The sequence below is a fragment of the Strix aluco genome, chromosome 2 (assembly GCF_031877795.1).
Source record: "Strix aluco isolate bStrAlu1 chromosome 2, bStrAlu1.hap1, whole genome shotgun sequence".
Taxonomy (NCBI): domain Eukaryota; kingdom Metazoa; phylum Chordata; class Aves; order Strigiformes; family Strigidae; genus Strix; species Strix aluco.
The window spans coordinates 122,712,344-122,723,550 of record NC_133932.1 but is presented as its reverse complement, the minus strand read 5'-3'; the positions used below and the strand labels follow the sequence as shown (position 1 = coordinate 122,723,550).

The 11,207-nt window shown below is 40.9% G+C and overlaps 1 protein-coding gene across 2 annotated transcripts; it reads left to right on the top strand.

Annotated features, from left to right (window-relative positions):
• Positions 1–239: 239 nt before the first annotated feature.
• BIRC2 (baculoviral IAP repeat containing 2) lies at positions 240–10,691 on the top strand. Of its 2 annotated transcripts, XM_074816190.1 has the most exons (10): positions 241–416; positions 1,102–1,188; positions 1,952–4,040; positions 4,143–4,242; positions 5,435–5,513; positions 6,094–6,142; positions 7,169–7,411; positions 8,621–8,875; positions 9,036–9,077; positions 9,938–10,691. In XM_074816190.1, the coding sequence occupies exons 3-10, from the start codon at positions 3,167–3,169 to the stop codon at positions 10,129–10,131; spliced, it is 1,836 nt and encodes a 611-aa protein (XP_074672291.1). In that variant the 5' UTR covers positions 241–416; positions 1,102–1,188; positions 1,952–3,166; the 3' UTR covers positions 10,132–10,691. The 2 variants fall into 2 exon arrangements, with proteins under 2 accessions (XP_074672290.1, XP_074672291.1); XM_074816189.1 differs by lacking the exon at positions 1,102–1,188 and having other exon boundaries at positions 240–416.
• Positions 10,692–11,207: the final 516 nt, after the last annotated feature.

The following is an 11,207-nucleotide window of genomic DNA, read 5'->3' as shown; positions in this document are numbered from 1 at the left end:
GGCCGCGGCCGCCCTCCCCCGCTCCCGGCGGCTACGCGAACGGGCGAGAGGGCGGCGAAGCCGAACAGAGAGGCGGGCGGGCCGGCGCCCCCACGGCTGAAGGGCGCGCACAGCCCAGCGGGCCCTGCCCCGCCGGCGGCCGCCACGCCGCGGCGCTCGCCAGGGAAGGGGCCGGCACCGACAACGCGGCGGCTGCCCGGGCGGGGAAGGGCGGGCGGGGCAGGCGGGGCACGTCAGCCCACGCAGGCGCCCGGGGGCCGCCGGAGTTTTCCCGGCGCGGTGCCTCCCCTCGGAGCGTCTCGGCGGAGGCGGTGCCGGCCGGGGGCGCCTCTCCCCCCGCGGCCCCCCGCCAGGCACCGTATATAGGCTGGGGCGCGCACCAGGCCCGCCCGCTGCGGGGGGCCCGGCCGAAGACCGTGAGTACCGGGAGGGGCGGGGTGCGGCGGCGGTTCGGCCTGGGGCCTGCTCTGCCCCAGGCCGCGGTCTGTGGCGCGGCAGCGCTCCCGGGGGCAGCCCAGCCTCAGGGAGCGGGGCCTGGGCTCTGCGGGAGGCCCGGGGCGGTGCCCAGCAGCCCGCGGTCGCGGTGGTAGCGTGAGGGTGGAGGAACGGCGAGCGAGGCCCCCGGGGAGGGCCGGCGGCGGGGGGGGGAAATCTGACAGGGTCCCGCGGGGGGTGTCGCGGAGGGTGTGCGGCCGCGCACAGACCCCGCCGGGTGGGTTCCGGCGCTCAAGGTCTGTAGACTTAGCGAAGGGTCTTAGAAGGTAAACTTGTTTTGCCTGGTTTATGACACAAGAGCAGAAGAATATTAAACTGAGTTTTGAGGTTACTGTACTTTCAATATCACTGCTCTGGACTTAAATAACTTCTCAAGTGTCGCTGCAGGATAATGGAAGGAAAAAAACAGTGCGAATCAGAGCAGTTGGGTGACTGGAAATGAAGGATGCTCAGGGCTATAGTGGAGGATAATATTAGGAGAGCATTCGGTAGAAAATGTCCACAGGATCTCAGGTTTAAGTGATCTGAAATGTTTTAGGATTATCAGGGTTTCAGTTAGCTCTGATATTTCTAGCATTCACTCTGGGTTATCTTGACTTTCTTCAGTACGGAAACTGGCTTAACCTTGGAGTAGTGTCGTTCGTGTATGTTGATAGCTTGGTCCTACCGTCTGTGTTGAAGGAGTGGATTGACGTAAGGCATTTGTAACTCATTTCCTCAGTGATTATTAAGAAGATAGTAATAGTAATAGTGTGACCATATTAAGAACAAATCTACTAAGAGCTATTGAGATGAGTAGGAAATGCTTTGCTGTTTTCCAGTAGGTGATTTTTCTAGGGCTGTGTCATCATGACAAGCGGTTCTGTTTTGACTCTTCCCTGGAAGAACTTTTTAGGAACTGATACTGTAAAACAGACTTCTACATGTGTATACATGAATAAATATAAAATGATACACTAAAAAGCTTATGAACTTTGTCTCTTACCTGAAATTTTTGGTGAAGTTCAGTTTTACTGATGTGCTGTGCTTCAACTATCGTTAGATTTACCTAAATAAGAAATTCCAGTACTCCTAATTTAAGTCACTGTAATAAAACTGGTTCTTCATTGTTTGAAAATCTGCAGGCTTAAACCAGTTTAAATGGGTGCAACTTCTTTAGTACAAGATCTTACCTTTAGTTATACAGTTTGTGATCAAGCAGCCTGATTAATCCGTCTGCCAAAAAAGTTATGCTTGTGGATTAAAGTTTTGCAAATGTGTCAGTAACAAGGAAGTGTGTAAAATACACTCCATATGACAGTATATGAAGTTGACTCCCTGCAACTTTCTAGCTAACATTACAGAAAAGCTTACATTGAGATTTCAGTGTTTCTATTTGTGTAGTTTCTGTTTGTACAGACATTACATGCACCTCATTTTGTATATTCTGAAACACTTCTCTCTTTCTTCCTTACAGGTTTTGTTCTGCCCGAAAGAATTAAATGGCTGAAACTATAGATACTTCCAATTTCTTCTTGCGAACAGTCAATATCAATATGGAGGCGTAGGCACCTTAGAAGGGACTTCAGTCTGAACTCTGGGAGGTAGTTCTGTGCACAAATAAAGAAACTAAGGCTTCAAAATTTTTTTTTTTAATCTGAGGATTCTGTTTGTTTCTGTATGCCATAAACATGGCATACAGAAAAAACTTAAGTCAACAGTATAAAGCATTAGAATGTCCTGACACAAGCCAAATAATTTATGTTAAATGTGATAACTCTATACTTGTAACTAAGGCACCAGGTTAAAACTGAAATGCTCTGTTCAGTCTGTGCTGACAATGTTATAGACAGAAAAGCCTGGGGCTATTCCAGGCTTGTTAATTAAGACAGTTCATCCTTGTTAGGGACAGTGTATAAGACTTGTTTATCTCATAGCTGAATATTCAATATATGTGAAGTTGAGTACAAACTAACTTCTTTGGTCTTAACAATTACTACAACAATATGCAGAAGTTGAGGGGTTTTTTGGAAGTCTAGTAGTAGCAAATGTACCAGATGAGTTCAGGGGCTCTTTTTTTGTATGCCTTTTCAGCTTGATAAACCATTATTTTCAGCCTCCCAATGAGGTTTAAAACCTAAAATCTTTACATGTGTATAAGCTCCATATTTATCAGCTGTCTAGGGTGAAATAGTTCTTAAATCACTTAACATATGTTCTGGTTAAAAATTATGTCATTTTAGTTGCCCCCCATTTTAGTTTCTTTATTGACAAAGGATTTTGATAAACCCGTTTGAGGTTGTTCCCCCTGCCCCTGCCTGGATCCCACCTCCACTAGCCTGACAGATTGATACTGCTCTCCCAGATACACATTACAAGGAAAGCATGTGATGCCTATATGATTCAAGGGAAGGTCCTTTTTGATGTGCTTGCTTTAATTGTCAAAATGGGGTGGGGCAGCTTTTGCACTGAAAGCAGTTGTGTAAACTGAAGTACAAGAGCTTCCCTAGTGTTTTAAGGCTGTTAATCATGAGGTTAATTCTATTCACATATGCATTCAAAATTGCACATTGAAGTATTTCATTTTCAGGTTCCTACCTTTGTACAGGCAGGGGTTATTCCAAATTGCCTTTAATGCACACAACTACCTCCCAGAGGAAGACTTGTCCCATTCTTCCAAAAGTAGTCCATTATGAACATAATGGAAAATAGCCCTTTCTTGGCTAGCGTCATGAAGCAGAGTGCTTTGTGTGGTGAACTGAAGTATGACTTATCCTGTGAACTCTACCGAATGTCGACGTTTTCTACTTTCCCCATGAACGTGCCGGTGTCGGAACGGAGTCTTGCCCGGGCTGGGTTTTATTACACTGGCGTGCAAGATAAAGTTAAGTGCTTCAGTTGTGGCTTAACACTGGACAGCTGGCAGCCAGGAGATAATGCTATGGAAAAACATAAACAGCAGTATCCTAGCTGCAGTTTTGTTCAAAACATGCTTTCAGCTAACAACCTCGGACTGTGTTCTCGTTCTGCCTTTTCACCTCTGGTTGCAAACAGTCTCTCACCATCTCTACATTCCATAACACTTTCTCCAAGTTTAGAACAAGTTGGATATTTCAGTGGCTCTTTTTCCAGTTTTCCTCAAGACCCAATAACTACTAGAGCAGTTGAAGACCTTTCATTCTTGAGACCTAAACTTCACAATCCGTCTATGAGTACAGAAGATGCTAGACTACGCACTTTTCACTCATGGCCACTGACGTTTCTCTCACCCACTGATCTGGCAAAGGCTGGACTTTATTACTTGGGGACAGCAGACAAAGTTGCTTGTTTCACCTGTGGTGGTCAGCTGAGTAACTGGGAACCAAAAGATAATGCTATGTCAGAGCATCGGAGACACTTTCCTAACTGCCCTTTTGTGGAGAACCTTACCCGAGACCTGCCAAGTTTCAATGTGTCAAATGTGAGCATGCAAACTCATGAGGCACGTGTTAAAACATTCATAAATTGGCCAACTAGAATTCCGGTTCAGCCTGAACAGCTTGCGGATGCTGGCTTTTACTACGTAGGTAAGAAAAAATGATGTCTCCAATTTTATTTGTATTGCTATGTCAGCACTTACTTCAAATTGTGTGAATGTTTGCTAGATATTTTGCCTTGTTTTTTTAAAGGCCGCAATGATGATGTCAAGTGTTTTTGCTGTGATGGTGGGTTAAGGTGCTGGGAATCTGGAGATGATCCATGGATTGAGCATGCAAAGTGGTTTCCAAGGTAACTGGCAAAGTCTTTTACCATAATTTGTTCACATCCTTAGATATTTTTTGGCAGATATATGCTGCACTTAATAGTTTTGTTTAACTTTACCATATGATGTGCAGACTCACTCTTTCATTTGGATGTATTTCATGTACCTCTATTTAAAAGCTCTGAAGTGCTATGGTAGCCTTAAATAAAACATTTCTTCATTAAGCATGATATTCGATGCTTTCCACTTCATAATTAAAAGCTGTGTGTATCCCTAAATCACTATTGGCAAGTGAGGCTGCATTGTAAATGAGCATACTTGGCTAAAAGGGAAGTAGTCAGAAAGCAGACTGAGGAGAGCACAAGTAGAGAAATGAATCAGAAGGAACATCCAGCTCCCTTGGTCTAGTTCCGTGCCCATGACGAATGCTCTTGAACCAGTTTTTCAGCTCACGTGGTTTAGTTTCTTAGGTGTGGAAAGGCTTGTGAAAAAGGTTTCAGCGGCTGTTTAATATGTCACTATTGGAAAAATGACAGAAACAACTTTTTAATGTCTGCCATAATTAAGTGGCAATTGCATACCTGATTGATACCTGTGGAAATCTCTACCTACATTAGTGACAGAAAAGCTGCACTTAGTTTCAGGAAGGCTAATAATAATTCTTCACATCTTAGATCTCCAACTAGCCTTTCATGGGCAATTTACCAGTTACTGTTGGACTAAATGATGTACGTAGAATTAGCTGACACCTTTCTTTCCTTCAGTGTTATGCCTGTCAGTAAATGTACTTAAGAGATACAACTCGGCAGTAGTGAAGCAGATCTGGCTTTGATAGTGGTGTTAAATTTTGTGAACTTGAGTGATTTGAGTAGGAGAGAAGAATGGTGAGATGTGAGATAGAAACAGTTTATCACTGCACTTTGTAGTGACGCTGACACAGTATCATTTCTCATGACATGCCATTTTGATTAGAAGTGGTAGCAGAATGTAAAGCTGCTGCGTATATATATACATAAGCCTACTGACTGCTGAACATCATGGAAAAGCTTTATCAAAGTGTCACCGGGCTTCCAAGTAAGAGAACTCTTTCCCTTCTGAGGAAAAGAAACATGTATTTAAGTTATGCTGTGTTACTGTAAACTCTTTCATTCTTCTGTATTTTTTTTTTCCTTTGGCAAGTAGAAAGTATAATTCAGTACACTTTTGTCAATGTTTCAGGTGTGAGTATCTGCTTCGTGTAAAAGGAGGAGAGTTTGTAAGTCAAATTCAGGCCAGGTTCCCCCATCTTCTTGAACAGGTAAATTTTACTGTTCTGTAACTTTGGTTTTCCCTTGTTGAAGAGTGCTATGGGTTTTGTGGGAGTCTGGTCCATCCTTCTGCCTTATTTCTGCATATATTTCTACTTGGTTTCTAACATGATAAATGCTCTTCATGACCACAAAGATGAAACCAGTGCTGAACCATGGCTAATGGGCTTGGACAGGTAGAGTTTAACCTGTACAAATTACTTATGGAAAATGTTATGAGGCAGTGAGCTCCTTTGTGTCAGGAGAGGGAAATTCTGGTGATGTAAGTTTCAGTGAATAATGCAGATCAGTAGTTGTTGTTTCAGAAATCAGGCATGGACAGCCTGAATTATTTCTGTGCATAACTCTTCTGGCAAGGGTAAGCCAAACTTCCCTTCACGGAAGTCGTCAGCACTAACTTTATATTGATTATATAGCTGCAAAGATTTGCAGACTTGTGTAACCAAGTACTTAACAGGTACCATTTAGATAAAAAGCTTATCATAGTTAATGAGAGATGAATGTGTTAGGAAGGTGTGTAGGGGAAAAAGCAATGCTTTGGTACTAATGTGGTTCTGTTGTGTTCCACAGCTCTTGTCAACCTCTGATACGCCTGTAGATGAAAACATTGATCCCCCAAGTATGTATATTAAAGCATGTTTTTAAATTTCCTTATAATTTTGTGAACTTAATAATTGGCTATCCAAAGCTAACTTGCTTAACAATTCTTAGATTTTCTTGGAAACAATTTTGTAAGGATTTTCTAACTAATGATGAAAGGTAGCTTCAATGGTATATGGACAAACTTCAAGGAAGAACCTTTAAGAGACTTTAATTTTCCTTATTTTTATACTAGCAGCTCATATTAAGATTTTTGGTTTTGAATGCTTGGCATCTGCTATATTTGTGGTTTTTAGTTTCAGTGGTTTGGTTAAACAGAACAAAACAATTTGACATTTGTTAAATTGACCCATGGTATTGAACTTGGTGGAACAGTTGCTGGAGGGAGTCATGACTGTGCAGTTATGCAACTCCATTTTTAGGCACATAGCTAGGTAAATGCTTTGAATTGAGCAGTGGTGGTCAAGGAGAAGGTAGGACAAGCTGATAAAGTGAAGTCTTTCTGTGCTGGACTCTAGTTACGGTGGAAATAAACCCCTCCCAGAGGGCGAGTGGGTTATGCTATCATAGCCCCTGCTGGTTGAGGACAATGAGTCAGAATCCCACATGTCTGGTGCTTAGTAAGTTGAATGGAAAATTCTGATCAAGAGCTGGAACAGAGCAATTGTTTGTACTATAAACTTGAAATTTTCATTTCTTTCCTGCCCCCCAAGATATTTTTCAAGGCTGAACTTAGAAATGACTTAGTGTAAAAAAGCTGCTGACACACAATGGAATTATCTCTGCGGTTTCTCTGGATTATCCTAGACTTCAGTGTAGGCCTGACACGGGTTGAAGTTTATCACAGATTCAAGCCAATTGCATCTAAGTAACTGGCTTCCACTTTTAACTACTTAAGAAGAGATTGTTTAAGCATCAAAACTTTTTAATGCTAGGTATTCATGTATATAAGCATGTGTGTAGGCAATGTTGATGTGTCTGACTTCTGGGTTGTATAGGTATTTTATTCTTTATATTATACATGGTGATCTTCCTCTTTGATCAGTTATTCATTTTGAACCTGGAGAGAGTCATTCAGAAGATGCAATCATGATGAACACGCCTGTGGTTAAAGCTGCCTTGGAGATGGGATTCAGTAGAAGGCTCATAAAGCAAACAGTGCAAAGTAAAATCTTGGCCACTGGAGAAAACTACAAGACTGTTAATGATCTTGTGTCTGATCTGCTGACTGCTGAAGATGAGAAGAGGGAAGAAGAGAAAGAGAGACGATTTGAAGAAGTGGCATCAGGTATGCATAAGTTGAGTAAAAGTGAAAGCAGAAGTGGTTTGTATTGCATATTGTTTTTATTCACTAAGTGATTTAGTTTAATTGCTATTAGGATCAGCTTCTGTAAAAGCATTGTCAGGATATCTGTATGGAACTAGCAGTCTGGAAATTGTTTCATTCCTTTTCAGGAGGGTGGTTCATACAGGTGCCAAGGGTTCAGAATCACATGATTCTCTGCATAGGAACAAAGCCATACCTTTTAAAATTTGTGTGCCTTTATTTTGCTGTTATTAAAATAAATGGAACCAAAACACTTTACTTGGCACCCTCTAGTAATTTTTTCCAAATTTGCCTACTCTTTAAGCTATGTGAATCAGTGAGCCATCATATCCACCTCCTAGAAGAGGCCATGAACGTTTACAAATTTAGATGCTGTAAGGTGGCCAAAGGTCTGTTTTTCTATGTCTGACTAAACCATGTAGGTCAGCTATTTAACAGTGTTTATTTGACGTGTCTTTACCATTTCTTGTTGTTTTAACAGTGTGTAAGTTTTGAAGCCTAAAAAAATCCTACTCTTTTTGAGTCAGTGAAGCAGTAATGAAACTTCTCAATTATAAATTAAGACTGCTTCTTTCCTACTTGCGTGTTCTATCAAAAAAATATAGACAGATTCAGCCGTTAAATCTTAATGGAAATTATTATTTTGTTGTTGTTTGTGATAGACTATCTTTAAAAAAATAATCTCCTGAGTCTGGTTGTGCTGTACTTCTGGTTTTCTTGCACATAATTTTGTTGGACACCTCTTAGAAAAGCTTGATTCTATGTACATCTCAGACGTGATTTTGCCGCTGATTAGAATTAACCTGTTGGTTGACGGTGAGTTAGCGCTGGTGTTATGCAGAGGTGCTGTTTTTTCTTCACGATTCTGCAGAGAATGTTAAGTTTTACCAGTGTAAAGTTAGACAAGATCCCCTCAGATAGTTTAACCTGGAAATGGGAGCAGGAGATTTCATTGGTGAAAAGTCTTCAGCTCGGAAGCTGCTTGCGTGTGGTTTTCTTAAGTCTGTTCTTTATGTGAATATCACAAAAATTCACTGAGGTATCTATTAATGATGTGTAGTAAGCGAACATTTCAAGTAGAGTTTAAAGAATGTATTAATTCTTGTTAAGCAGAAATGCAACTTGGAATGGTGTATTCCTAACAAACACCTGATCCCCTTTGCATTCCAGATGATTTGTCCTTAATCCGGAAGAATCGAATGGCTTTATTCCAACGTTTAACATGTGTACTTCCAATCCTCGGGAGTTTACTATCAGCCAAAGTGATAACGGAACTTGAACATGATGTTATTAAGCAAAAGACTCAGACACCATTGCAAGCAAGGGAACTGATAGATACAGTTTTAGTGAAAGGAAATGAAGCAGCCAGCATATTCAGAAACTGTCTACGAGACTGTGACCCTGTACTGTACAAAGATTTATTTGGTATGTCTGTCTCTTTTTTTTTTTTTTTTTTCCCTAAGTATATAAGTTTAGAGAAGTAACGAGTGCTGTCATAGCAACCTAAAGATTAAAAAAAAAAAAATCAGATGCTTTGCATGTAGATTAGTCAAATGATTAGGATTTTTTTTTCCTCTTATTTTAGTGGAGAAGAACATGAAGTATGTTCCCACAGAAGATGTTTCAGGTACCTTAAACTCTACCTTCTTACTTTAAAGGGTACTGTGGGACAAATAGTTAACATCATGAAAAAGAAAATGACCTTGGTTAAGAAATAGGTTCTGTGGTTTGCCCTCTCTGTAATTCTGCTTTGGTAAGATGCATTCACCTGAAAAGTTAAGCACATGCACAGACTTTTGCAAACAAGTCTCAAGTCTGTCTGCTACAAGCTATATCCTGTGCCTTACATGTGCTTTTGCACTGTAGGAGGTAGTTTCTGGAGCTCAACAATTCAAGCATGTGCTGGATTTGATCCTGGTACAAGCTGTCATTCAGGCATTTAGTAAAGACTGGACAGTGAATAGTAGGTTAGCACTTCACAGCAGGTATCATCATTTCTGCTTTTTCAGGGTGGGTTATAGGTGTCCTAAGATCTAGCTTGACCAACAGCTGGGTAGATAAAAACTTGTCAGACATGAGATTGAGTTTGCTCTGGCTCTTAGTCCTGTAGTTTAATATGTTAATAGACTGCAGAGAAGTATACAAGCCTTAATATAACTCACTTCCACCAGCCAGGCTGTGCTCTGTGCTTCTAATATCCAAGCAAGAAAAGTACAGCATTTGCTAAAATGTAAACATTGGTTGGTTTGAAGAACTACAGTTGGCCACCAATTCCCAAGCTGTTTGTTGTCTCACAGAAGTGGAAAGTACAAACTAGTTCTTTGCATACCACTTTCTGAGCTCTGGAAAATGTACTTATTTTCTCACTGCCATCTATATTTAGTGAATACAAGTAGGGACATAAAGGGTGAAATGGAACATGGCTCTATTCTAATTAGAATGCACATATATATTCAGGCTTCTTAAAAAATTAATATTTTTTTCCAGGTTTACCTATGGAAGAACAATTAAGACGACTGCAGGAGGAAAGAACATGTAAAGTTTGCATGGACAAAGAAGTTTCTATTGTTTTTATTCCATGTGGTCACTTAGTGGTGTGCAAAGAATGTGCACCGTCCCTTAGAAAATGCCCTATTTGCAGGGGGACAATAAAGGGTACAGTTCGTACATTTCTTTCATAAAGAGGGAAACTTGCAAAATGTCTTTGCTCCTGTCATCCTCCAGCTGCTGAAGCAGGGGTGTCTTAAGAATGGAAAATTGTGGTACAGAAGATGATTAAGCAACTACCTAACACCGTTGTGTAATAGTAAACTGTATCCTCATTATGAGTGTACTACGTCTTCCTTGCCAAAGCCTATTTCTGTTCATAAAACTAATTCAATACTAAGGTGAGGTTTCTGTAGCTTTCCTCTCTGAGTAAGGAAAGCAGTTTCACTAGTATGCCCTGTGTCACTTTGAATAAAAAAAATTTCTGGTTGAGTTCCTAAAATGGAACTTGGCATAACTCTTGTCATGAGTTTCCTCCATGTGGCTGTGAGGAAATACATTAGGATTGCTGTTAACTTCAGCTACTGTTTTGGTTATGTTTTGGCTTTCTTATGGACTTGAGGAGAAAAGAGGCTAACTGTTGCAGGAACAGCAGGACATTTTTTTTAAGTTCTGTTCATGTGTAGATACTTGTGTAATGTGTATTATTAATAGTTTATACAAAGACTGAATTAAAATACTTCTGCTTCTCAAATGAGTGCTTGTTTACTCTGTTCCCATTGTTGGCTTTTCTCTGTAGACTGTAGTGACTAGAAGGCTGTCTTTTCCTGACAAAAGTTTGGGGTTGTTTGCCTGCAATAGTACAATAAAAGTTAATTCTGTATGTCTTTCATTTTTGAACAGGGAAGTGAGCTTCTATGCTGCTTGGTGATTGCCTCTGGTAAAGTAGGGGGTTCAGATTTTTATCCTTGTTTAAAAAACAACCCCCCCAAAAAAACCCTAACAGCATCTGGTACTTCCTTTTGTCTGATTTTTCAAAGGATAGAAATCCTGGCCGGGAGTGGTCCTCATGACCTTAGAGATGAGACAGAGGGTAGCTGTACAGTAAGATAGCCTTTATGCTAGGGATTAAAATGTAAAAGCTACTTCTCTGTGTTTGGAACTTTATAGTGATTGTGCTATTAAATAGTAGGATCTTCCAGCCCCTTCTGAAGTCTTGGGTCTTGGTTTGTAAGCTGGTAGTTTAGGTAGTCCTGTTTCCTTACTTGTT

Excerpts from the sequence above, each read along its gene's own strand:
- BIRC2 (XM_074816189.1), top strand. The coding sequence starts at position 3,167 with ATGAACATAATGGAAAATAGCCCTTTCTTGGCTAGCGTCATGAAGCAG. Across the intron at positions 6,143-7,168 it reads TGAAAACATTGATCCCCCAA|TTATTCATTTTGAACCTGGA; the intron begins GTATGTATATTA and ends CTCTTTGATCAG. Across the intron at positions 8,876-9,035 it reads ACTGTACAAAGATTTATTTG|TGGAGAAGAACATGAAGTAT; the intron begins GTATGTCTGTCT and ends CTCTTATTTTAG.